This window comes from Prinia subflava, chromosome 23 (assembly GCF_021018805.1).
Source record: "Prinia subflava isolate CZ2003 ecotype Zambia chromosome 23, Cam_Psub_1.2, whole genome shotgun sequence".
NCBI classification, from domain to species: domain Eukaryota; kingdom Metazoa; phylum Chordata; class Aves; order Passeriformes; family Cisticolidae; genus Prinia; species Prinia subflava.
In genome coordinates this window covers 4,340,115-4,366,828 of record NC_086269.1, presented here as the reverse complement: position 1 = coordinate 4,366,828, position 26,714 = coordinate 4,340,115, and the positions used below count along the sequence as shown (strand labels likewise).

Here is a 26,714-nt window from a genome sequence, read left to right as displayed (position 1 = left end):
GGGCGGGGGGAAGGCGGGATCACCTCTTGAGCGATAGGTACAGCAGCCAATGGGAGGCGGTTCCGTGCGCGCCGGGAGCGTCCTGCGGGAGCGGGGCCGGGAGCGGGCCGAGGCCGCGGTGAGACGGGGCGGGGGGCGCCGGGACCGGGCGGGGGCTACGCCGGGAGGGCGAGCGGGTGGCCCAGGGGCTTTGGGGCTTCCCGCAGTCGCGGACGGGCTCGGGGTTACGGGCCCCGAGGGGTCCCCGTGTCCTGGCTGCGGGCAGGCGGGCAGTGGCCGGTGCAGCATCTTCCCCGTGTGTGACGGGCCGGGGGAGGCAGGTGCCTGCTCCAGCTGTCCGGGAGCAGCCCCAGCTCGCAAGGGGAGCCGGGCTTGGGGCGGGTTCGTCTCCCCCCTCGTCCAGATGCCTGCGGGGAGGGTGCCGGGCGGACCCGGCCGGGGTGCCCGGTGATGGGTGGGCACAGCCGGACACACGGGAGGGCCCCGCGGGGAGCGCTGCTCCCGGTGAGGGCGGTGCAGCTGCCGGGGCTGCTGCAGGGGCTCCCCGCGGGGGATCCAAACCCCGTCCTGCCGGCGGTGCCCCTGCCTGAGCACAGCAGAGGGTCTCCAGAGGGTCTCTTCCACCCCCAGCTCTGTGGTTCCGTGCAGTTTTAGCACTGCTGGGCTGTGGTGGTTTGGGTCTCACGGGATATTTGGGATATTTGTGCTTTGTGCCCTGCGGTGCGTGGGGCTCAGTGGTTACAGGGCTCCCTGGGCACACCGGACCAGTCTCCCCTTGCCTTCCCCAGCTGAGTGCACACACACCCCTCCGTTCAGTGACCTGGACACGGCCTGGCTCAGAGGGGCTGGCTCTGACAGAGCCCGGGCACTGGTGAGCAATTCCTCCTGGCAGCTGGGATTGGCATCAGCGAGTGATGGAAGGAAAGCAGAAGAGAAGTCGCAGGAAAACCAGTCCATGGAAATGTGTATTGGAGCAGTGGTGGCTGGAGGATGTGACCTGGTTGTGACCTTGAGTCCTAGTGCTGTCCCTTGCTGCTTGGCAAAATTTTTATCTCAGTCTTCCAGTTGTAATAATATAATATGGATATGACTCAGTGGGCAGCTCTGGAACACATTATCTGAGTGATGTCTGAGAGGTTTTCTGGTGCTGCCTTGCTCTGCACCCTTTGAACCTCCTGGGGCAGCTGCTGAGACATTCCCAAAGCCTGTCTGGGGTGGCCCAAGTAAAGCCACACAGGCTTTGTGACTTTCTTTTAGAATCTCACCTCTGATGGTTGGCACCAAGGAACTGCTCCAGGATAAGTCGTGTTTGATTTTTAACCCCATGCCCAGCTCGTGTCTCGGTGTGCAGCTGCAGCATTCCTGGGGCTGGCAGCCAGCCTGGGCTGCAGGGGCTGAGTCAACTGCTGTTTGTCAGGATTGCTACCCTGGGCATTCAGATACTGTGAGTCAGGTTAAAAACCCACGACTTTAAAAATAGGACATTGTGGGTTCTGTCCGTGTGCCCTCTGGTGTAGCAGCCTTTGGGCTTATGTGCTGGAAGTGCTCTGGTTTGGGGTTTTTTTAACATCTTGAGGGAAAAACCATGCTTTCAAGAAGTTGAATTTCATCAACTGTCTTTTTTTAGAAAAAGACAGTAGAAAAGTCTTAGGACCCACTGCAGAGGCCAGACCTAACCTTCTCCTGCTGTGTAATTTGGATTAGCAGCACATTTTCTGTGTCCCGGGACTGTGGCCATGGATCTAATGAGACAGAGCTGCTCCTCAGCAGGAGATGCAGCAGCACAGAAGGAGTTAATACCTCGTGGTTAGAGTAGCTTTGTATCGAGATGGAAATGACTAAGCACACTGCATTCCTGAAGAGTTACTTATTTTGATATAAAATCTGCTTGTTTGGTACTGCCCATGTCTTTGAGGCATCAGCATGGCAGAGTTGTTCAGAGGAGCTTCAGGAGAGGAACAGGAGTAGCTGAGAGCTCTGGAAAGGATCCTTTCCCTCCAGGAATGAGCTGCCAGCTTCCTTAAGCTGTAGAAGAGCAGAACCTGCTTTTTATTTGGCTATTAACACAGGAGGCTTGGCGACAAGGACTCTGGGGTGGTTTAGGACTGCGCAGCTCTCACAAAAGGACTGAGATTGCCTCAGAGCTGCCCGGGCTGGTCCAGGCAGTGTTTGTGCTCCCAGGAGCAGGACAAGGTAAGGTGGCAGTGTCTGTTCTCTCTGTGCCTCTGCTGCAGGGTGCTCGGGGTGCTGGGGCTCCAGCAGCACGGCTCTGGCTCAGCACGAGGCAGGGATTTGTTCTGGAGCAGCACTGGCAGCTTTCTCTCCTTGGGAATGTGGTTTCAGGAAATGGAATTGTCTGAGGCTCTGCATGGAAAATGTGTGGTGTTCTCTCTGGCTTTCAGGGCTGGAAAAAGAGTCAGGGCTACCTGTCATGTGCTGTGAACGGGCCTTATTCTTCTGCTTTGGGAGCTTCCAAAGAGTGTGGATGAGAGAGGCAGTCTTTTGGCAGAAATGAGCGATGTTTTGTCTAGAAACTATGTCATTTTCCCCCAAACTGCTGATTCCAGTGAAATATTTCAGTATTCTTAACTACACTGATCTCCTCCAAGTCCTGATGCAGTAAGGATGATAAATTTGGCTTCTCTGGAAATACTGGGAAGCACACGGGGGCCGCTGAAGGAGTTTGGAAGGGGAGGTCAGGATGGAAGCAGTCATAAATCTGGTTATTCTGTGACAGGAATGATTTGTGTAGTACTTGATACAAGTGCTGGCTGCCTAACCCAGGTGGTCTCTGCCAGCTCAGTGTCCCTGAACTGTGTTTTAGCCTGTCCTGGACTGCATTTAAGGGTTACTTAACTCGGATCACACCACCCCAGTGTGCTCTTTCTTCACCAAAGATCAGTCTCTCCCCTTGCCTGGGCTCACGTGATGAGCTGAGATTAAATGCCTGGTTCTTGACAGCAAGCCTGGGCAGGTGGAAAGCTGCATTCCTCTCCTCCTTGGATGGATATTTTGGAAGAGACAGTCCAGGGAGCAGCACTGAGCAGGTAGAGCTTTAGGCTTGTGCTTGGCTGTCTCTGGATCCCATTCCTGCATGTCCAAGGCCAGGCTGGGCAGAGCTTGGAGCAGCGTGGGGCAGTGGAGGATGTCCCTGCCCATGGCTTTAAGGAGATGAGCTTTAAGGTCCCTTCCAGTCCAACCCAACCCATTTTGGGATTCTGGAATTCCATGTGCTGGCCAAGGCTGAGCTTCTCCTTCCTCCACATTTCTCAGCTCCTGGTTGTGCCTCACCGTGAGAGCAGTGGGAGAGGGCAGGAGCATTAGGCCTTGGCTTTGGCCATGGCTTGAGGTGAGGAAGCAGAAATGGATGTGAGGCTGGCTGAGGAAGCTGCAGCACGGGCAGTTTCTGCTGCAGCCTTCCCAGCGTGAGCCATGGCAGGAAGGATGTGGGGCGGGCTGGCAGCCAGCAGAGCTTGGGCACAGCAAGGCTGGACCCAGCTGGGAAGTTGTGCAGGACTCCAGCCTCCCCTGGGCAGCCATTTGTCCTCATGGATGCTGTTGGATGTCAGGAAAAGTTTCTTCCCCCAAAGAGTGGTGGGGCACTGCCCAGGCTCCCCAGGGAATGTGCATGGCCCCAAGGCTGCCAGAGCTCCAGGAGTGTCCTGTGCAGGGCACAGGATGATCCTTGTGGGTCCCTTCCAAGCATATTCCATGATTCTGTGGGGATATTTCACCGGAGGAGCTCACAGCTGCAGTATTTGGAGGAGAAAGCTGCCAGTGCTGTTGGGAACTGAACCAGCTGTGGCCCTGGGCTGCATGTGCTGCAGCAGTGCATGTGCTGCAGCAGTGCATGTGCTGCAGCAGTGCATGTGCTGCAGCAGTGCATGTGCTGCAGCAGTGCATGTGCTGCACGTGTTCAGTGCTGTAAAGCTTTGCTGCACGCTGCGGAGTCCCTTGGGCTCCTCTCCCTGTGCCAGTCCTGCCTCCAGCAATGCTGTGTTTGAGGAGCTGGCATGACCTTGTAGGACACAAAAAAAAAGATGAGAGACTCCAAATATTTCAGAAGGCAAAGCATAGAAAAAGCTTTAATATCTATTACTACCTTTTATAAGGTGTTCCCATACAGACTTAGCATGATTGGTGAATAGGAATGACACCTCCCCAATCCCTTTGGTTAAACTGGAGAAACAGCTAAAATGTGGGGGTTTTTTGAGAACTAGAAAGGCAAAACACCACCTGGAGAAAGATTGTTTTGAGAAAGGAAAGTCATTTGCCAAGATTGTTTTGAGAAGAAGCTTTCTGGAGAAATTTTCCCTTGGGAAAAAAGTTAGCAGCTGCCAGCAGGCTGAAATCTCTCAGAGCCAAAAATGTCAGACCCACACTGGCAGGCACTGGAGGATGCTGTTGTGGAGCTGGGCTGCAGAGGAGATGTTTGAGCCCTGTGCTCCCCTGGCTGTCCCCAGCAGAGCCTGTCCCCTGTCCCCAGCAGAGCCTGTCCCCTGTCCCCAGTAGAGCCTGTCCCCTGTCCCTCAGCAGAGCCTGTCCCCTGTCCCCTGTCCCCAGCAGAGCCTGTCCCCTGTCCCCTGTCCCCTGTCCCCAGCAGAGCCTGTCCCCTGTCCCCAGTAGAGCCTGTCCCCTGTCCCCCAGGCAGCTCTTGTGCAGTGGCACAGCAGAGGGAGAGCTGCTTTCCTGTCTGCTAATCAGGGCTGTGCAGACACAGATTGAGGAAGGATGGCTCTGCTCTGGCTCAGGATGTTTTGCCAACAATGCCTATTTATAGGAGAGGGCAGGGGCCCCTGGCTGGTGCGGGATGAGGGTCTGCAGGGGCTACGGAAGCACTGAGCACAGGCTGGAATGCTGATGAGGGACACAGGGCTGATGATGGAGCAAATATCCCCAGCTCGGGGCTTACCCAGATTGTCCAAGTTTATCCCATGCACTGCTGAGTGGGAGAGTTCCCAGCAGCTGTCTGGGACAATGGGCTGAGCAATTCCAGCTCTGGAGACAGGGAAACAGTTCTGCTCTGGCAGAGGGGTAGAGCGCAGCAGAGCCAAGGCTTTGTGTGCCCAAACCACCCCTGAGCTGCCTGGGAGCCCTGGGAGGTCTTTGCTCAGTGAGCTTTCTCTCTAGTGCTGTCCAGTAGATCTGCCAAGCCCAGTGCTTTGCTTTTAATGGCACCACAGATGCCTCTGCCAAGCAGATCAGCAGCTCCAGGGATAGCCCCGAGCCCTGGAATTTGAGGTGTGGCACCAGCAGTGGGCAGGGTGTGGGTCTGCTGTGGTGGGGGCTCTCCACACCCAGCCTGGAGAGTGGGACATGACCCTTTGCCAGGCAGGTTTAAGCTCCTCTGCCTCCCAGCCTGGTTTGCTGCCCATCCCTGGCTCTGCCATGCTGTGGTGACTCAGTGCTGCCCGGGCGTGGTGGCACTGGCTGTGGGGGACACGTGCCCAGGGTGGCAGTGGCAGCTGCCTGGCTGTGCCAGCTGGAGCCTGAGCACAGGCTTGGTGTGACTCTGGCCCCTGGTCCCACCTGGAGCAGGTCTGGCTGCTTTCTGCAGGGATCCTTTTGTGCATGTGTGGGTTTCTGCTGTTTCCCTGCCTTCTGCAGGGAGGATTCTTGGTGCCAGGGGAATGTTACCAGAGCCCCTGGCTCGAGCTGAGCACGTCTCCTGCTGCAGATACAGCAAAATAAATGCAGCTGCAGGGCTGGAATTTCTGAAATGGGATAATTGCCCAGAGAAAGGGAGGAACGGGGCTTGTTGGAGCCTATGGGCTGCTGTCTTCTGTCCAGGATGAGTTCTCACCTGTGCTGGCGTATCTGGGAATACTGGGCATGCCTTATGAGCTCCAGGTAGAGCCAAAGGGCTCAAAGGCTGAGGATTGCATCCATGAAATGTCTGTACTGAGGCCATGCTGGACCTGCTCTGTGCAGCTACCCCAGTTCTTCCTGGTGATTCCACCTGCATTCCTGGCTGGATTATCTGGAGGATGGGTGCTGTATCCCCTGGATTACACGTGTGGGAAGTCTCAAAGAGCACAGCTCCTGTTTGTGCAGCCTCTGCTTGGGTAGGAGAAGCCGGAGAGTTTCTTTAGCATTCCTTCTCTGCCCATCTAAACATGGGGTGATTTTTCACTTGAAGATGAGAACTCACTTGTTTCTTCTGCTTTTTGAAACACCCCTGGCTGCAAGGCTGGGCACCACTGCCCTCCAGTCTCTTGGATGACAAATTTAGGTCAGGTGTTGACAAACAGAGCACCAGGCAGGTTTTCACTTGTGTTGCAAGCAAGTGAAGAGAGCACTTCTGGGAGAAGGATGCACTGCCAGAGTCAGGCTCTTCCCCAGCCACCACAGCTCTTCTTGACCTGTGTGAAGCAGCAGCTCCTCTCTGGAGGAGCAGACGTGGTTCCTGTTCTGTCCAGCTGCCCTGGTGCCTCGTGTCCTGCTGAGTGAGGAGCTCAGGTGCCACAGGGATTTTGTCTCTGCTGCCTGAGCATCGGGAGGAGCTGCCCTCCTGCAGAAGGGCTGGCTGAGATCCCTGCTGCCGTGTTCCTCTGCCATTAAATAACTTCCTTGAGTTGGGATGCTTGGGATCCCTCAGGGTGTTTTGTGCCTGGTGCGTTTGTTTTTGAAGCCTCAGGTCCTGTTCTCACCCTCCCAGGTGTGTGCACAAACAGCCCCTGTGGGCAGCGAGCTCTGCAAGCCTGTCCTGAGCAGTGATGGATGTGATTTTTGGAGGAATGTTCTGCAGCAGTTTCCAGGGAGCAGCTGGGATTTGGGTTGGGGTGCAGCTGATGCCTCTTGTTCTCGCCCGCAGGTCGGAGCAGCAGCCCAGACTCTGGGACACCACTGGGCCCTTTGGATGCGTGCAGAGCCCGGGAGGACGTGCTCAGGGCTGGCCATGGGCTGTGTGTGAGCGCTGTGGCCCCTGCCATGCACCCCACGGGGGCTGGGGACAGCGGCTTCTCGCGCGCCGCCGTGCAGACGCTGTCCCGCAGCCACTGCCGCAACATCAGGCAGAAGATCTCCCAGTGGGAGGGCAGGGCACGGGGCTGCCCCGGCAAGGACAGGCAGCAGCCCAAGGACTTTGGGGTTAAGTACGATCCCAGCTGCAATGCCCTGCCCAAAGGGAAGGCAGAATGCACAGAGAACGGCAGGAAGGCTGGGGCCGGAGATCCAAAGAGCCTGGGGTTGGATTTCAGGGAAGATGCGCGGGGCTGTTGGCACACCGGGGACTGTGGCGGCCCAGCTGCCCGAGCCAGGCAGAAAGGAGAGGGGCAAACAGGCTTCCCGGGGGTGGCACTGCCCCCAGGGAACTTCTATACCTCACAAGCCCTGTGGAGGAGAGCAGATCCCCTCCTGCCTGGCACAGCCCCTCCTGCGGCCTTGGAGCTCCAGAGGAAGCGCGGCAGCTCCGGCTCCACGGACAGAGAACTGCACATCCAAGGAGTGGACACTCTCTGCAGGGCAGAGAGGAGCTTGAGGAACATTTACTCTGAGGTTGAGGGGCAAGAGGAGGAGGCAGCTCCTGATCCACCGCCCAAACCCCGCAGGACTTTCCGCTACCTGGCAGAGAAGGGCGCTGGTGGCCACAGAGATGCCAGTGCCACCAGGGGAGCTCCCCTGCAAAAGCAGCGTGGAAGGGACCTGGTGTCATCCTCTAACAACCCTGAGAAGAAAATAGCCAGCAGGAGGATCAGAGGGAGAGCCCAGAGGTACATAATTCATCTCTCATGTCCGAAACATTTCTTTAAATCACTTTCTAGATGGGTTTTAAGCAGCTTGCTTGGCATGGTGTCCTTGTGGAGGTGCTGCTAGTGATGATGCCTCTTTTGATGGGGAAAGGATGTTCCTGGTTGAAATTATCCTGCTTTTGCTGCTGACAATCTTGCAAAGAAGGCTCCAGGTTCCAAACAGAAGTCAGCCCACACCTTAGAACAGAGTGGAGTGACAATATGCTGGCCCCAGGGAGAGACCTGCCTGCACCCTGCCTGCTGCTTGCCCCCAGCTGCAATTTGTGGATGGCAGAGCAGCTTTCTCTGCGGCACTGTGGCTGCTGAGTGTTTGGCTTCCCTGGGAGAGGATTTTCTTGTTGCTTGAGGCTGGAGGCTGTGGGTGCTGCTGCTGCAGTAGGTTTGGCTGGTTCTCCCTCTTTCCCATGCCCTTCTGAGGTGGCTTGGTGCAAATCCTGCTCACAGGTGAGCTGCCTGTGCTAGGCTGGTGTGCACAGTACCAGCAGAGATGTAGCTTGAGGTTCCTTCCACTGTGGCAAAGTGTCCAGCAGCAACCCAAATTTGATGGTGATGATGGTGGGCTAAATCCCTGCCAGCTCCTCTGTGACCTCAGTGCCCTGATTTCAAAATACTGCCTAAGTGGATGGAAATGGCAACCCACAAATGCATGAACACCCTGAGCACGAGCAGGAAGCAGTGCCCTGATTCTGAGCTGCTGCAAGTCTGCAGAACAGGATTTGGGTTCTTGCTTTTAACAGAATGGGTCTGGCCATGCCTGCTGGGATGTGCTTGGCCATGGAGCCTCCAGCTCCCTTTCTTACTTAACAAATCTCCCAGAGGAGGTGAGCAGGACCCACTGGGTGTGCTGGCTCTGACTGGGATCATTTTCTTCTTGGCATCTTGTGTGGTGCTGTGCTTTGGGGTTGAGAATGTTGGTAACACAGCAGTGTGACTGTGCTCACACAGAGCTGGGAGGGGACACAGCGGGGACAGCTGACCCCAGGGGTGTTCCAGACCCCGTGGTGTTCTGCTCAGCAGTAAAAACCAGGGAAGAAGCAGAAAGAAGGGAACATCTGGAGTTTGTGTTCCCAAGTCAGCGCTGCGCATGACGGAGCCCCTGGGCATGGCCGGACGCCTGCCTGCTGAGGGAAATAGGGGATGAATCTCTTATTTTGCTTTCCTGCTTGTGCACTTGTGCTTTACCTTCCAAACTGCCTTCATCTCCCCCCATGCACGTGTTTTGTCTCTTTTACCCTCTGATTCCCTCCCCATCCCACGGGGGGAGCGAGGGGCTGAGCTGCTGCCTGGGGTTGGACCCCAACCCTTGGAAATGTGAGTCCAGAGCGGAGCATCCGTGTGCTGGATGGCCCCAAGAAGGGCCCCACTGTGTGCGCTCTGCAGACAGCAGCTCAAGCAGGTGCCTTGAGAAGAAGTTACGCTGGTTTTCCTCTAGGAAATCTTTTGAGTTTGAGGACATCCAGGGCTTCCGCAAGCGGCCGGCAGCCAGCGGCTCCCACCGACCTCGGGAGGAGACAAATGGCACTGCAGGACCCAGGCTGGTCTGCACTCAGTCTGAAGACAACATCTACGAGGACATTATCTGTATGTGCCTGTGCTTCTGGGGGTGCCCTCGCTGTGTTTAGGGGTGGCAGTTGTGCTGGGGAGGGAGCAGTGAAGGTGAGGATGCATTGAGGCCCTTTTCCAGCTCTGGGGCTTTTAAGGTCTTCCCCCTCTGGGGTTCTTTGTTGGCGTTGGTGACATCTGCACATGAACAGCCTGATTTCAGATGTCACGGGAGGTCACTGGAGCTGGCCTGTGCTGAACTGATTTCTTTATTAGCTCTTGGAATGCTTTGCTTGAGTGTTGCACAGAGATCAGCGTGAACGCTGCCAAAATGAGCTGCTTTGCAATAGAGCTGCTTGCTCTGCAGGGGAAGAAGTGTTTTGTTCTGCTGAGTCCATGCACAGTTTGCCAAGTTGATGGCAGTGGGTTAGAAGGATGTGGTGGGAACCTCATCCAACTTTAAACAGGTCTCTCAGACCCTGTTAAAGCTTGGCAGACACTCTCCCCACTTATATCCCTGGCAAAAATTCCAGACCTTTATCTCCTTTCATAAAGCCCCCATCCAATGCTTCCTCCAGGTCCTACAAAAGAAAATGCTTATGAAGACATCAGAGCCCTGCCCTTGCCCCTGTGGAAGGTCCCATCTGTCTGGAAGCTGCCCCCTCCCCGGAGCATCAGCAGGGCTCCCAAGGTAGGGCAGGGGGATTGAAGGGTGTTTGCAGAATCATTCTCACAAGGGCCCTCGTTTGTGCTCACCCCCAGCCTCACCTTCCACGCTTCAAGTCATTGTTTTATTGTTTTATTGCTTGTTATTAATGTAAATAATATATAATGTAATTAATGAAATAATTAATGAATTAATGTAATTAATGGCAGCTGATTAAGCTGCTAAAGAGCAAAAGAGTAGGAACAAGAGAGATTTGGTGAGAGGCTCCAGTGGGGAGGTGGGATGGAGAGCTTGGCAGAGCAGATTCACCAGCTGTAATCTGACTCCTCTGCCTGTGACCACTGAGCAAAGTTCGATCTCACTCTTAACTCTCTTCTGCTTCTGTTTTCCAGCCTCCCCCAAAACCTCCCTTCCTCAGCCGCAAGTCGCTGGAGCTGAAGCCCTCCCAGACACATTTCCAAGGGAAGGTGGGGAAGGAGACCTCCCTGCCTGTCACTCTGTCTGAGTGGAAGCTGTTCCGAGCAGTGGAGGCTGCCAGCAGCAGAAAGAACCTGCCCTGGGTGAGATCCAAGTGTGAAACTTCACTGCCTGCCTGGCATTTCAAGCTCTTGCTGCTTTGCAAGTGCTTTGTGAGTGGCCACAGGGCTGTGGGCCAGGCAGGTGATTGCTGCTTGGCCCTGCTGCTCCAGCCATTCCCTCTCCAGGTGGTAGGGCTGGTGTTTGGGGAGCTGAGTGCCAGTTCTGGCTGGGACAGTGGTGTTTTTGTTGGCCAAGAATAGGCAGGCAGAGTGCTCAGTGATGACCTGGAGGTCAGGGCTGTGTGTGAGCACAAGCTTTGTCACCCAAGCCTTGTTCCCAGGGTTTCCATGTGCTGGGTTTGTGCTCTTGGAGAGCTACAGGGGCAGCTCTAACACTGTGTGGATGTGTCCCCTGCTCCCAGTGACTTCCCAGGCTGATCCTGGTGTTCCACTGCAGCCCCTGGGCTGTGGGATGGTTGTGGGTTCCTTGGAATGTTGGCCTGGAGTTGTGGACTGGCACCAGGGGCAGCTGTTCCTTAGTTTGAAGGTGCAGAGGAACTCTCAGGGATAAGAATATTCCACAAAGCCTTCCTACAGTCCCTTCTGGCCTCTCCCTCCTGCCTGGCTGCAAAGACAATCACGCTGCTGAGGCCAGAGGGGTGAGGAAGGCTTTTTATCCACCTTCATCACACAGGGGGCTGTTCTGACTCTCCTTTGGTGCCCTGGGAAGGTTTCTAGATGTGTTGGTTCCCAGCTCCCATCCCTCGGTGGGAAAAGGCACCACAAGCCCCTGTGGTGGCACTTGGTGCATGGGACTCAAATTCCAGTTGTGATAGTGGCAAGAACTTCTTTTTGCTGTGGTAAAATCATTTCCCTTCAGCAGATCTTTATTTCATCTGAAAATCACGTGTGTTTGCTCAGATTGCACAAGGCTGTGAGGTAGAGTTGGAGCTGCAAAGGACTTTTCAAACCTTTAAAGTGCTCTGGAGTATCAAGTAACTGCTGTCTGTGTTTTTAAACAAACCCTAGGTCTGGAAAATCAGGAAGGAGATGGCAAGAGTATCAAAATGCTGTGATGGAGAGTATCTCTCATTTGGAGAGGGAAAATAAAATGTTCTCCAAAAGCAAACCTATTCCAAAAATCTGGTAACAATTTGCATGCAGGAAGAGCACTTTGCTCTCTTTGCTCATGAGGAATTGAGCCAAGATTGCTGGAGAGGTTGAGAAAAGCTCTGAGGTCTAAAAAGACAAAACCTTTTTGCCTAAGAAACACATGGCTGCCTTAAACACACCCAGGCTGGTGACTCAGCTGCACAAAAATCAGGACAGAAATGAGGATCTTCTAGGTAAGGCTGGATAAAAAGGGAAGGAAGGCAGATTTGGCAGGAGGAGCACTGCTCTCTGCAGTGGGCTCTTTGTTCCCTGCAGCCTCCTCGTGCTGGGAGGGCTGGCTGAGGCAGAAAATGGGGAGAAATTGATGGGAAAAGGAGAGCCTAAGCCTGGTTTGCTGATCTGGGATTAAATGCTTGAGCTGAACAAACAGGTTCTCTTTAATATATTTCTTTGAATGCTGTATTTGTGATGACAAATGGCTGGGCCCCACCCTCCTGTGTTGAGTTTAATGAATTCTTGAGGCAGGAATGAACTTGACCTGCTCCCTGCATTTAGGGTAAATCCCTCTTCACATGAAGCGAAAGCCGCCTTTGATGTGGGGAGTCAGGAGCCCCTGGGGCACTGGCAGGTGAGGGGAAAGCACAAAACAGGCTGTGACAGGGACACAGAAGGTGGCAGGACTTTGGCTTTGAGGCTGTTGTGACCAGTGGAAGGAAGATTACCAGCACAGGGTGTCAAAATGCTGACCCTTCTTTCATGTCTGTGCTTAGTCTGCACTGGGCTCTGCTTTTTCCCAGCTTGTTTTCTTCCAGCGGAGCAGGTGTGTGGTCCTGCAACACAGACCCATTGTTCTGTCTTCATTTGTGCAAAATCACAGAATGGTTTGGGTGGAAAGGCTCCTAAATTCCAGCTCATTCCACCCCCTCCCGTGGGCAGGGACACCTCCCACTAGAGCAGGTGACTCTGAGGACATCAACCTTTCATTCCAGCAGACACCTGGGGCAGGCCCTGTGCTTGGAGCAGCCTCACCTGTGCTTTAGGAGACTGGAGCTGACATCCAACTGCAGCAGCAAACCCAAAAACCAACCCAAAACCCAATCCCCAAGCTGCAGAGAGAGCTCTGCTCTTTCTGGGCTTGGAAGGAGTGGGGATGCTGGGAGCATGTTCTGAGTCCTCTGTGCTGGAGGGTTTGTAGGGTGTTCTTGCAAGTGCCTCTGCATAGAAAATGGAGATCTGATGCCAGACAGTTTGTCACTTCTCTTTGGGAAGGCAGGTGTGGCAGTTTCCAGAATGCTTGTACAGTCTGGTGTCAGCTTTGGGCTGTGCTGACAGGGATCCCTCTCTTGCAGCAGAAATCTGTGCTCGTTCTTCATGCAGTGAGCTGGGCTAGAGGGGCTCCAGCCTCTGAGGCAGGGTTCCTGCAGGATTTGGGCAGCTTGCCCCAAGTCCTGGCTGGTGCTGTTGGGCTGCCCTGCTGTGGGCACCTGGAGCCTTCTCTGAACCCCCACATTAACCCCTGCTTCTGCTTTGGATTTCAGCTGGTACTGAAAATACAGGAGATCTTCGATTCCAAGCGTGGGAAGAAGAAGGTGAAGCTGCTCAGTGCTGCTGGGAGAGAAGCAGCTCCAGTGAAAGGTACTGGGGTCTCCAGCACCACTGTGTGGGCTCTGAGCACCTGGAGGGGCACAATTCCTCTGCCCCTGGCCTGGCACCACCACCTCTCGCTGGCACAACAGTGCAGACCCCAGACTTGTGGCTGGAATTGCGCTTTCAGCCCAAGGAACCCTTGCCTAACCCAAATTTAACACTGTCACAAGGGGAGGATTCTGAGCCTGGAGAGCTGGGCTGCTGGTTAAAAGTGCTTTTTCAAAAAAGCAGATTAAGGCAAAAATTCCTCAGAAAACCACTTGGCATGAGGACTACCACTGACTGCTGCATTCATTCTGTGCCTTGTTCTGAGTGTGTATCCATAGTAGGCTCCACAATTTGTAGTGTATTTATATTATTCTGTTCAGCAGCTCTGTTGGGTTTTTTAGCAGCCTCAGCCAACCAGCTGGTTTGTGTTCTTTGCCCGTGTTCAGCTGCCCTGCAGGTCATTCCCTGACAGCACTGGCTCAATATCAGCTCTGCTTTCTGAAATTTGCTGTTGTGACACATTTTCCAGCCGCCCTTGGCTGCTGCTTTGGGCAGGATCGGTGGGCAGCCCTGAGGGATGTCGATCTGATGAGTATCAGGTTGTGTCTCTTACCCAACTCTGGGTGTTGCCCATCTTCCTTCTGCGTGGCTAATAAGTGAAAACTCGGTGTGTTTCAGGTGAAACCAGCGGGAACGAAAGCGATACGGAAAATCAGCCCAAAAGTGAGTGAATCACAGGGGCTGGTCCTGTCCCCACAGCGCTGCACCCTGGGCTCATCCCTGCCAGGATCTGCTGAGACAGGGACTGGGAGCCTCTCACAGGCCACATGGCCAAGTCTGGGAGCTGTGACAAGCCAAGCTCTGTTTCTGCCAGGTTTAAAGCCATTCATCTGTCAGTCACCAGAAGCAGATTCATTTTTGGGTTGGTCATGTGGCTTGTGGGGAGGTTGTTCCTTATCACCTTTGCTGCTGCTGTTTGAGGTTATCTAACTCCTGATTCCCTCCCGTGGTTCTGTTTTATGTAAAGGCTGTGAGATGTCCTTTCCTCTGGGGGGAACTCACCTGGGTGTTTGTCTGGTTCCAATGTCCTGAGTTTGATCACAGACCCAAACTCCAGACCTGAAACACCTACTTGGTTTTAGCAGGGTTTAGCTGCCATGTGAAGACAGATTAAGGAGAAGGATCTGGCACAGGGTGCCCAGAGAAGCTGTGGCTGCCCCTTGGAAGTGCCCAAGGCCAGGCTGGACAGGGCTTGGAGCAGCCTGGGACAGTGGAAGGTGCCCCTGCCCATGGCAGGAGTGGGACTGGATGGGCTTTAAGGTCACTTCAACCCAAACCATTCAAGGATTCTCTGAACTATTTTAGGAAGTCCATTTGCTTGGAGGGAAACATTCAAAAGGCTTTAACTTGGAATAGAAAGTGAAGTTCCAGTTCTGTGTTGAGGAGAGTAATGGAGAGTGAAGAGCAGAAATGCAGTGATTGAGTCACTGCCTGATGGAAGAGTTGTTTGAGAGTGTCTAGAATGTGTCCCAGAGCCTGGACCACAGGAATTCCTGACATCAGAGGGCTGTGCCTGTGCTTGTGAGCCTGTGCTGCCTGTCAGGACAGCCCAGCCTGGGGGTGTCTGGCCAGGGAGCTGCCTCTGCCTCTCCTGAGTGCCCGTGGTGTTTGGAGGGGCTCCCTGGGTCCTGGCAGCTCCTGGGCTGCTGCACTCCCTGCTTGTGCCACTCTCAGATGTGTGAGAACGTCAGGGCACAGGAGAAATCTCAGTGTCTGGCAGGGGGCATTTGCAGAGCTGCTGCCAGGCCAGTGCTCCGTGTCTGAATCACAGAACCCTGGAATTTTTAAGGTTGGGAAAGACCTCTGAGGTCATCAAGGCCAGTCATCCACGCAGCACCACCACCATGCTCACCCCCAAACCACACCCTCGAGTGCCACATCCACACATTTTCAAAGCACCTCCGGGGATGGTGACTCCACTACTGCCCTGGGCAGCCTGTTCAATGCTTAACAACCATTCCAGTGAAGAAATTGTCCCTAATACCCAATCTAAACCTCCTCCAGTGGAATCTGAGGTTGTTTCCTCTCCTCCTGTCACTTGTTCCCTATGGGAAGAGCAGCTCTGTGCATGAGGAGCTGGCACAGGCTCCCCAAATCCCATTTGGATGTTGGGCAAATCCTCCCATCCCTTTTCCCCTCTGATGGCAATGCTGAGTCCTCTTCTGTGCCCTGTAGGTGTGTGGCAGTGCCAGCCACAGCGATTTATTGGCATTTATTGGCATTTATTGGGATTTATTTGCATTTATCCCTCTCCCCAGGTCACCACAGGTGCCTGAGGCACTCTGCCTCCAAGAGGAACCCCCACTACCAGACCCTGGAGCGGGATCTCATCGAGCTGCAGGAGCAGCGGCTCTTTGAGCTCTTCGTGGTGGTGTCCCTGCACAAGAAGCCATCAGAGGTCACCTACACACCTCACATCATCCAGCAGTTCCCCAGCAAGGTAGGAGCTGTGTGGAAACCTGCCCAGGGAGCTGCCCAGCCCTGTTTCCCCTCCTGACCTGCACTGCTCAGGATCTGGGCTTGGAGGTGAAGCACCTTGCTCTGCTACCCACCTCATATGTAGTGCCAGGAGGTTGGTGAATGTGTATCTTGATAAGGAGTTTGTTGTCTTTTTTGAACTAGGAAGGCTCCTACTTAATTCAAATTTCATGAAGCCATGGGGTATATATATATGTGTGTATATATATATATATATATATATATATATATATATATATATATATATATATTCTCCAGCTGAAGGAGAGGAAGGAGTGCAGAACTCTGTCCCAAAGCTGGCAGGAACCTCATCCTGGCAGTCTCTCCTTCAGAAACAAGCACTGATGGTGCACAGGAACTGGAATCCCAGGGCTTTTATGCTTATTTTTACTGTTTTGAAATAGCACAATAATAAAATGGCAAAGCTGTTTGTACAAGCCCCCAAAAAGAGGAGAGGTGTGGAAGCTGAAGTGCTGTAGCTTAACCAAGCCCTTTGAAATAAGCTGTTCAGCCCAAATGGGTGACAGAACCAGTGTGTGACTGAATTACAGCTCAGTGTCCTAAGCTGGGAAGCTGAGATGGAGCCTTGCTGTTTCTGTGGTACCAGATTGAGATGAATATTCAGTTTTCACTGTCTGTACCTGCTGCCTTCCACTGAAAGCAGAACAGAGCCAGGAATTCTGGCTGTGCCATCAGGAGAAAGCCAGGGATTATTGAGGAATCTGCATGTCACCCATGTGGAGATGTCAGATCCACGCAGGGAGGTTGTGTGGGACCCCAGCAGGTCCCACAGTGCCCCAGTTCCTGCTGCCTAAAGGATTTGTGTATCAATAGCAGGGGGAAAAATTTCAAATAACTCCAGTGTCTTAAGTGTGTAAACACCTTGGTTTCACAAGAAGAATAAGGAATTACAACCCAAAAGAGTGCCCAGTGTTAATTAGTGGGTAAAATTGAACAAACCCAAATAATACCTGCTAAAAGTGCAGACTTCAGGGTGTTGGGAGGAAGAAAGGAATGCAGCAGATTTGGCTTTTCCCTGCTGCAGCCTCTCAGTCTGCCCATTGCCTTTGGGAAGGGAACTGCAGGGTTCCCCTCCTGCTCTTGACTGGCTTTTCTAAAGGCACTGACACAGAAAATTATTTCCTCAGTGTTTATTTATCCTCTGCTCAAATGAAAGTGTTTTGGTGAGTGACTTGAGATGGCACAGTGTGTCAGATTGGGTGTCTCCCTTCTAATATTAGCTTTGCTTCCAAGTAATCTGCTGTCACCTCTGCTTTGGGCTGTGAGCCCAAGGACATCTAAGCTTTTGTACAACTGTTACTCTGTGAAAATGCTGTTCTGTTTTCCTAACACTTTGTGCTGTCACAGCTTGGGACACTGGAATAGCCTGTGCTGAGTGCCTAAAATCAACTTGATGCAATAAACTTTCCACTTCTTGGGGGCATTTTCTACTTAAATGTGTAAAATTTCCTTGCATTTCTTATGCAGCCTCTTATCTGAACACCTTTCTTTTGCCCTTTCTGGGCAGTTTTGAGCATGGAAAGTGTCCTGGAGTCCTTGAGGGGTTTGATTTGGACTCACACGTGATGTGGGTGGAGCATGTGATTCAGGGACAGTTTTTGCACTTCAGTTATGAGTGATCTGCACATCAAAAGCTGAACACATTCCTGTTCCTATTAGTGTTTTCAAATCTCCCAGGGGTAGAATCAAGGCAGTCATCATTTGGGAACTCATTTCTGCATTCCTTTTCCAATAAACTTAGCCATGCTTGTAGATCCTTACTCTGCCCTTACCAAGCTGGGTCATTTTACAAAGATCCAGTCAGCAGGAAAAATGCAAGAGGGAATTGGGAATCTGCTAATAGTGAGAACATGCTCTCCTGGACCTGTGCATTAGCTGTGTGATGGATCAGCCTTTGGAAGTGTCAGGAAGATCCTTTCTGGATTTTAAATGCTGCAGCTGTGCACCAACTTCAGTGACTTCAAATGCATCTGTTACCCCTGCAGCCTGAGCATCCCTTCAAGCCATCCAAGGATACTGAAGAGAGGCTAAAGGTCATTCCCAAATTCTGCTTTCCAGATCCCAAAGACTGGTTCCCTTCATCAGACCTTAAAAGGTAAAGACTTGGTTTGGAATACTTGTGACTGAGACAGGCAATGCTGAAAGCTTTGGAGTGTGCCTGAGGAGCTGCAGCCAGAGCAGGGGAAGAGGGGAAAGGATCCAGGAAATCCCTGTGGTGGGAGGGAAGATGAGCTTTGGAGCTGGGCTGGAGGGCTGCTGCTGCCTTTCCTGTAAGGAGGAATTTGTCCAAGGCCAGCTCCTGGGGCTGGAAGTGATTCTGCTGCTCCTTGGCTCAATGGGGAAGCAGCTGGGAAGTGGGAGAGAGAAAAAAGCTCAGTGAGAGCAGCTGGGAAGGGGGAGAGAGAGGAAAAGCTCATGGGGTGCAAGTTTTTACCCTGAACACATCCCAAAGTCCTTGTAATCATGCCTTGGGCCTCGTCAGCATGACCAGAAGGAGTTTGTGTGCTGTGTCAGTCTCTCCCTGAGCTGTGTGGTGAATTTAACCCCGACTCTGCTTTGGCTCCCCAGTGAAACCTTTTCCTTCGTGCTGACGGGGGAGGACGGCAGCCGCTGGTTCGGGTACTGCAGGAAGCTCCTGGTGAGCATCTCTGGGAGGGCTGGGGGCACAGAAAGCACGGTGGGCACTGCCAGGATGGGACTCAGGGCTGCTTTCCCACCTGGGTTACCCATCCTGTGCTGCTGGGGTGGTGCCAGCCCTTGGGGTGCAGAGGGAAGGGTCAGGATGGTGCCCAGGAATAGCAAAATGGGCATGAACCAGCTCCTGGAACTGGGTGTTCCTTGAGAACCTTCGTAGTCACAAGTGTAGGAGAAGCTGAAGCAGAAGGAATTGTGCAGGGAAATAAATCCTCCTTTTAACCCCCCCGAGGTTCCAATGCTAGCTCAGGCCTTAGAAGGCTTTGGAGGAATATTTCATGAACAGGATAGAGGATCCAAAAGAGGCTCTGACCCCCAGCTGCAGTTCAAGTTTATTCCAGGTGGTGTCTGGAGGGAAAGAGGGCGTGCACAGAGGGACAGGGTCTTTTCTTAGCTCCTGCCAGGGAGGGGCAGTTTGGGACACAGCCAATAGGGTCAGAAAGGGGAGGAAGGGTTAAACTACATGGTTATAAGCTCCAGGGGTCTCTGAGGGGGGAGAAACCATTTCCAGGGGAATGTAACAGTGCAGCTCATCTGCAGTGTGGGTGCTGGGTTGTTCCTGCCCCTGTTCTCAGCAGAGCTGTTGCTGTTGCCTTTCAGCCAGAAGGGAAAGGGAAGCGCCTGCCCGAGGTGTACTGCATCGTCAGCCGCCTGGGCTGCTTCAACCTCTTCTCCAAGGTGAGCTCAGCCTGTCCCTGGGCCCTGACAGCCTGCAGGCAGCACAGAGCAGCTTCTGTCAGGCTTAGTGATTGCAGCTCGTCCCAGGAGAGTGGTGCTTCCTCCCTGTCTTTGCTCAGAGCAGGAAATGAAATCCTGGTGCTGAGCCTTGTCAGCCAATACACAAATCCTTCAGCAGTTACTGCCAGGAGTGGCCTTCTCGTACCTGGTGTTACTGAGGGTGCCCCTCATCCTCCTCTTCTGTGACTTGGAAATGGAAAATCAGTTTGGGATGGGGTTGGATCTCCCCTGGTTTTTTGCAGCTCTGTGAGGAGGGGAGATAAAGAGGTGAGGACTGGGGAAAGCTGCTGCAGATAAGGGGCAGCTATTGCAGAGGAGTAGAGGGACAAGCTTTGGTGAAAGATGCTTCTGATGGTTGGAGCACAGAGTTTCAGGGAGGTTTCTTGGCGAGGGGGATGGGGTGCTGCTCCTGTTAACTCCTCTGAATAATGAGAATTTGATTACTACATACAAGGCATTTCCTCCCAGTAGCACGAGACTGGAGGGTTGTGCTCCAGGAACAGGGAGCTGCTCCTGTTTGATTGTTCAGACTTTTGGGATGAATTTCACAGGGGTCCCAAGCGAGGTGGGAGAGAGCTGTGGGTCTGTACTGGGTCCTTGAATGCTGTGCTGGATTCTCCCCTCTGGGCAGCAGCAGCAGTGCCCCAAGGCCCCGTGTGTTCCCCTGCAGATCCTGGATGAGGTGGAGAAGAGGCGGGAGATGTCCCCAGCCCTGGTGCACCCCTTCATGCGCAGCGTGATGGAGGCCCCCTTCCCCGCCCCGGGACGCACCATCACCGTCAGGAGCTTCCTGCCAGGAGCAGGAGATGAGGTAACGGAGCTCAGGGCCAGCTGCCTGCTCTCTGTGGGCTCTCAGAGGCTCTTTGCAAACTGCACAGGGGTGCCTGGAAATCGTTAGTGTGAAGAAAATGTCCTGAAGTTGGAAGGGAGGCTGTCCCAGAAGCCTGTTTGCTGTGGAATCACCTGCCCTGGAAGTGATTCCCTGCTCTTGATGAGGGGCCTCTGGGGCACTCTTCTGTGCTGCCCCATGCCAGGCGTGTGGGTCATGGGATTCTGTGTAGAGTCATGGATTCAGAGAAATTCCTGAGCTGGAATCTGAGCTGGAATCAACAAGGATAGTTGAGTCCAACTCCCGGCCCTGCACAGACACCCCAACAATCCCACCCTGTGCATCCCTGCGAGTGTTGTCCAAACTCTCCTGGAGCTCCGGCAGCCTCGGGGCTGTGCCCATTCCCTGGGGAGCCTGGGCAGTGCCAGCACCCTCTAAGGGAAGAACCTTTCCCTGATACCCAAGCTAAACTCCCCTGGCACAGCTCCAGCCCGTCCCTGGCTCCTGTCCCTGGTCCTGCCCCTCGGGAGGAGCTGCAGCCTGGGGTGGGCTCTGACCTGAGGCCCCTGTGCTGCAGGCAGGGCCCTGCTCTGGGCTGCTCCAGCTCTCCCTGTGTCCTCTCAGGTGATGGAGCTGTGCCGCCCCTTGGACTCCCGGCTGGAGCACGTGGACTTCGAGTGCCTCCTGCAGTGCCTGAGTGTCTCCCACACCATCAGGGTCTTTGCCTCTCTCCTGCTGGAAAGGAGGGTCATCTTCGTGGCTGACAACTTAAGGTGAGAGATGAGTCTGAGTAGTTCTTTCTGAGGGATGCTCTCACTGGTTGTTATTGTTTTTTCTGTGTTTGGACCTGTCCTATGTCCTGGCTTGTCTAGTTCTGCAATTAGTTCCATCTGAAAACCTTCTGCACTCTCCACACAGCATGTGCATGCCTAGAATTTGGAGTATGCTGTTTGCACTCTGCCTCTCTAGCCTGGGGTGATGGTGGTTTTAGCTCCCCATAACTGAGTTCAGAAGTGGCTGCACGGGTTCTCTGCTGATGCACAGCCTGCACACGAGTGGCACCTGCCCTGCAGGAGACACTGACCACCCTCCCTGTGCTTGTCCCACCTGTCCAGCACTCTGTCTAAGTGTGGGCACGCTGCAGTGGCAACGCTGTACCCCTTCACCTGGCAGCACACCTACATCCCCGTGCTGCCGGCTTCCATGATCGACATCGTGTGCTCGCCCACCCCGTTCCTCATTGGCATCCTCTCCTGCTGCCTGCCACAGCTCCAGGACCTGCCCATAGAAGAGGTGAGCACGTGAGAAACACACACAATATCAATGGGATCAGCTTGACCTCTCTGGAATAATCTCTGGATTCTGTCTGGGTATAAACTCTCAAACTTCTCCGAGCAGTTTGCCAGATAAATGTCAGGATGTTCCAGCGTTTTCAAAAAGAAATAATATTCACTGTTCTCAGAGACAGGCTGCACTCATGCAAAACTTGTGTTTTGTGTGTGACAGCCCTATTTAAAAAACATCCCAGGTTTGAAAAGCAAATTAAAAACCTGGGTTTTTTTCTATACAGCAACATACCTGGTTATGAGTCAATGTGTTTTCTGTCTTCCAGGTCCTGATTGTTGATCTTTGTGCTGACAAGTTCCTGCAAGAGGTGAGTGAAATAACTCATGGGTTTATGCCAGGAAAAGGTATCGATGAAAGAAAATAATAAAAAGAAATCAGGAGAAGCTGGTGTTCATATGGAGACTCTAGTGGCTGAAGAAATACCCTGTAACCCTTTTGAGCTGACAGAGAGGGGAACAGGCTCACAAATCCTTGGTGCAAGGTTGAGGTTGCATGAGGTGGAGAGCTCTGCAAAGCTCAAGATGCTGCTTGTCTGAGCTGAGTTTAAAAACTGTACCTGGTTTCTTATGTGAAGGAGATCCCTGAGATTCTGTGCTGCTTTCTGTCTGTCTCTCCCTGTTCTGTACAGCACTTTCTCCTCTCTCATCCAGCTGGGATTTGTTTCTTGGTTTGGGTTGTTGTTTTTCCCAGGAGTGACAGTCTAGGGAACAAATGATCACAGTTCACTTGGGGTTCTCTGCTGAACTTCCCCAAAAGTGCTTCTGCATCCCCAGACAAGTGGCTATAAAAACACTGGGGATTTTATTACTAGTTCAGGATATTTGCTTCTTCTTTTCCTTGCCTCACTGTTCTGTTTTGCATTGCAGCCTGCAACTGGAGAAAGGTATTAAAGGATTGGGGGATTTTTTAAACCATATTATTCAGACCTGTTGTATTTTCTCAACAGACTTTTCTTAGTTTTTGTGTGTTTTACTGGTGAAATAAGCCTGAGTCTGTGTGGTGGCCAGTGGTGTGTGTGACTCTAATAAAATGTAATGGGGCATGCTGAGCAAATGTGTTTATTTTCTGTGGCTGCAAGATAAATATCTTGTCTCTCTTAAGATATATCACAGAATAACTCCCCTCTAACTGCTGCAGGCATGTTATGAATATTTCTAATCTACCCCCTGGTTCTCCTGCTGATGGGAATAACACAAAAGTCCCTCCTTGGCTGTTTTTGTCTGTAGGTGTCAGATGAGGATGAGATTTTGCCCCATAAACTCCAGGCTGCACTTGTACAAATCCTGGAAGAACGGACTGAAATCCTGTCACACGGGCAGAGTGACACACAAGGTACTTTCTGTGGAAAAGTTTCTGTGGAAAAGCGTTTTCCCATTAGCAGATCTCTACCATGGAGTCGATAAAAATGAGCAAATTGAAATAAATGCTAAGAAGTGACATTTTAGCTGTTTCCCTGTGATCTTGCTGAAAACATCTGGTGAATGTGTGAGAAGTTTGGTGTGCTGACAGTTCCTCTTTTCACAATTAGTGTGTGCAGAACTGTAGTTTCCTTTGGGCCAACAGCACCAGTTCCTGTGCTTTGAATTTTATTGTGTTTTTCTAAGTGGCAGAGACAGTGTTTTTCTCAGACAATGTAGCAAATTTCTGTATTTTAGAGGGTAATCTGGGTGATAATTTTCAAAGTTGGACTACTTTATACATGATTCATCAGGTAAGAAAGGGTGAGAAACTTAAAAAGCTTTGAGCGGCTTGAGAGAATAGAACCAGCAAATTATGTAATTCCATAAAAACAGTTTGTTTTCCGGAGAGTTTGTTTTCTGTAGTTTGCCTAATTCTTGAAGAGAATTAAATTTAGTCTGTTACGAGATGACATAAAGTCATTTCATTTTCATTTTCCCTGCTCATTGCACACCAGATGTTTGACAGGGAAAATGAAATTATGGACGTTTAAAATTCTGGAAAAGCTTTAGAACCAAACCTGTCCCAGCTGCAGCAGGAAGTTGACATTGGGAAATTGAATATTTGAGCTGAGACTTCCTTGCTATCAGTCACCCTGAATCTCCTAGCCTGAGATACAAAAAGTGACCGAGCTCTCTAAAAAAGCCGCTCCTCCTTTAGGGGAGGTGTCACCATGAGATTTTCCTAGTTTGCTGAGCTTTTATAGTAAAGTAGAAGTGTGCACCCTCTCACACTCGTTAATGTAAACAGGAGATCGTGTTTTGTAAATATTGACATTGTTTTGAATTCCTGTGTTTTGAATTCCTTCTCCAAGAGAAGGGGAGGTTGAATGACAACCTCCTTGACCAATGTGGGTGAGAGGAGGGAATGCCACTCTCCAATCCATGGTCACCTTGCTAGAAGTATAAAATAAGAAGGAATAAGCAAAGCAGGAGGATTTTCTCCCCTGCTGCTCTGATCTCCCCAAACTCTGGACTCCGTGTGTCTTTCTGGCGAAGCTCACAGTGACAGAGAGGAATGCCCCGAGTGACAAACGTCCTCCCCGCAGGTGACGTGACCCTGAACTCGCTGGTGTCGGAGGCTTTCGTGCGGTTCTTCGTGGAGATCGTGGGGCACTACTCACTGCACATGAGCGTGACAGAGCGGGGCCAGCGCGTGTTCCAGCGGGAGCCCTTCCGCAAGAGCCACGGCTCGCGCACCGTGCGCCACTTCCTGCACTGCTTCATGGAGACGCAGATGTTCGCGGGCTTCATCCACGAGCGGGAGCTCAGCAAGAACCTGGCCAGAGGTACCTGGGGCATCGCCCTCCTGGTTCTTGTTTTGGCATCTCCCCCTTGGTTCTTGTTTTGGCATCTCCCCCTTGGTTCTTGTTTTGGCATCTCCCCCTTGGTTCTTGTTTTGGCATCTCCCCCTTGGTTCTTGTTTTGGCATCTCCCCCTTGGTTCTTGTTTTAGCATCGCCCCCTTGGTTCTTGTTTTGTTTTGGCATTGCCCTCCTGGTTCTTGTTTCGTTTTGGCATCGCCCTCTTGGTTCTCGTTTTGGCATCGCCCTCTTGGTTCTCGTTTTGGCATCGCCCTCTTGGTTCTCGTTTTGGCATCGCCCTCTTGGTTCTCGTTTTGGCATCTCTCTCTTGGTTCTTGTTTTGGCATCTCCCTCTTTGTAAGAGCCCGGACAGAGATGCAGGACTCTGCAGTGGCACTTAATAAAACTCCTGTTTTATTGCATAGATGGAATTACAGCAATCTTGGGTTGAGGGTGAGAAGAGCCAGCCTAAAGCTGCCACTCACAGCTGAAAGCCTGAGCTTGAGAGACCCCTCAGTTCTGGTTACAATGCATTATATCTTTTTGTGTGCTGAATATGCTAATTTACAACATTCGACCAGTAAAAGACACAAATCCTATAGAATCTAAATACAGCCAGATATTAGAACTATCACATTACCATACTGTGTTACCTTTTAAACCCTAAATGCTGCTCTCTAGACCCCCCTTTTTTTTTTTTTCCTTGCCACACTGGCAGGGTCTCTCTGACCCTTGGACCCGCCAACATCCCTTTATTTGCCAAGGACATTGTTCAATACACAGGGATCTTCCCTTCAGCCCACTCAACCATTGTCTTTCCAATTGTTCAGTATCTGACTCGCTTGGCATCTTATATCAAAACCAGCTCTCATTTATATTTCACTGATAGCTTTCATGTTCTCAGAGTGTTTTGCCAAGCAATCATATTTATAAGACTTTCCTGTTTCATATTTCCCAACACTCTTGTTTCATGTTTTGGCATCACCTTCTTGGTTCAAGTCCACGTCACAGACTCCCTTTCCGAATGTGATGCCACCTGCCTCTGCTGTTGGAATTCTGCCACATGGAATAGCCCTGTGCCCTTGTAATTACTCAAAAGAATTTAATTTATAAAGCAAAGAATTTCTGCATCTCTCTCCTTTCTCCTTGATCCTGCAACTTACACGCACTCCATACAGGATTTCCTTTTGTGGCCTTGTTAATCATGATGCCACATGCTAAAAGATGGAGTAACTCGTTTGGTGAGTGAGTTTTAAGTTTTTAATTAATTTTTCTCTTTAGGCCTTTTTGAGGTCCGTGCCTTGGAGTATCTGGAGAGTATTCCAGAGACAGAACGAACTGGAGTGAACAAAATCCTTCGCAGTCTTGGTAAAGGAACACCCCTTGCTTTTGTTCATTGTTAATTTTTTTTTATTAATTGTAGCTACTGAATAATTAATTTGTTACAAAGGAGAGGAAGGCTCTTTCTTTGCCTTCTGCACCTGTGTTCCCTTGTTTACATTTACTGCTTCAGGGGACACTGAACACTGTATGAGATTCTTCTTTTCTTTTTAAGCTTTTGTATCTTTAGATAAAGTGTGTGGGAGTTGCTGCCCTGAGCACTTGTTCCTTAACTTTGGTCCTGGCTGAGGACATGGCCAGGGGACAGAAGTTGTGTCAGCTGGCAGGGGTGGCCATGTGTGGCTTTCCCCCTTAAGTTCCTCAGCCTGATGAGTGTCTCCAGCTCACAGAATCCCGCAATGATTGGGGTGGGAAGGGACCAGTTCTGCCCTGGGCAGGGACCCCCCACTGTCCCAGGCTGCTCCAAGCCCCAGTGTCCAGCCTGGCCTTGGATATTCCGGGGATCCAGTGGGCACTCTGTGCCAGGGCCTGCCCACCCTCCCCTAAAGCTCCTAATGCTGTTTTTTCTCTGCAGGCAGTAAAATGAAATTCCTCCAGAAGAAGTGACCGGGCGCTGCTGCGGGACAGCGGCGGGAGGGAGGAACCGCGGGGGCGGGCTGGGCTGTGCCCCGGGAGGGCCAGGCCGGGGGCTCTGCGTGTGCTGCGCTAACAGCCAGCCTGGGGATCGATAACAGCGCGGGGATCGATAACATCTCATGGATCGATAATAGCCATGGACCGATAGCAGCTCATGGATCAATCACAGCCCATGGACCAATAGCAACCCATGGATCTATAACAGCTCATGGATCGATAACCACTTCCATGGATCAGTTACAGCTCATGGACCGATAGCAGCTCATGGATCGATCACCACTTCCATGGATCAATTACAGCTCATCGATCCAACCCTTCACGTGTCTCCGTTCCTTAAGGGGGCGTGGCCGCGACGAGAGGGGCGGGGCCGGGGCGGGGCCAGGGCTAGAGTCGGGGCGGGACCGGGCAGGGAGGGGCGGGGCCAGGGTCGGAATTGCCGGGAGGGGCGGGGCTAAGCCTGGGAATGCTCCGGGAGCGGGGCTGGAGTCAAACCGTGAGGGGCGGGGCCTGGGCTGAGGGGCGGGGTCTGGGCCGAGGGGCGGGGTTTATGCCCGGAGGGGCGGGGTTTGTGCCCGGAGGGGCGG

At 52.4% G+C, this 26,714-nt stretch overlaps 1 protein-coding gene across 3 annotated transcripts; it reads left to right on the top strand.

Annotated features, from left to right (window-relative positions):
- Positions 1-47: 47 nt before the first annotated feature.
- Positions 48-26,447, top strand: DENND2C (DENN domain containing 2C). 3 transcript variants are annotated; one of them, XM_063418254.1, is made up of 20 exons: positions 50-118; positions 3,120-3,130; positions 6,825-7,712; positions 9,184-9,332; positions 9,872-9,984; positions 10,353-10,520; positions 13,130-13,226; positions 13,905-13,949; positions 15,545-15,726; positions 17,771-17,880; positions 18,354-18,423; positions 19,080-19,157; positions 19,888-20,028; positions 20,671-20,819; positions 21,162-21,339; positions 21,659-21,700; positions 22,620-22,725; positions 23,900-24,139; positions 25,435-25,521; positions 26,069-26,447. In XM_063418254.1, exons 1-20 carry the CDS (start codon positions 50-52, stop codon positions 26,098-26,100), a joined length of 2,955 nt encoding a protein of 984 aa, XP_063274324.1. In that variant the 3' UTR covers positions 26,101-26,447. The 3 variants fall into 3 exon arrangements, with proteins under 3 accessions (XP_063274323.1, XP_063274324.1, XP_063274322.1); XM_063418253.1 differs by lacking the exon at positions 3,120-3,130 and having other exon boundaries at positions 48-118; positions 6,815-7,712; XM_063418252.1 differs by lacking the exons at positions 50-118; positions 3,120-3,130 and adding an exon at positions 194-2,193 and having other exon boundaries at positions 6,815-7,712.
- The last annotated feature ends 267 nt before the right edge of the window (positions 26,448-26,714 follow it).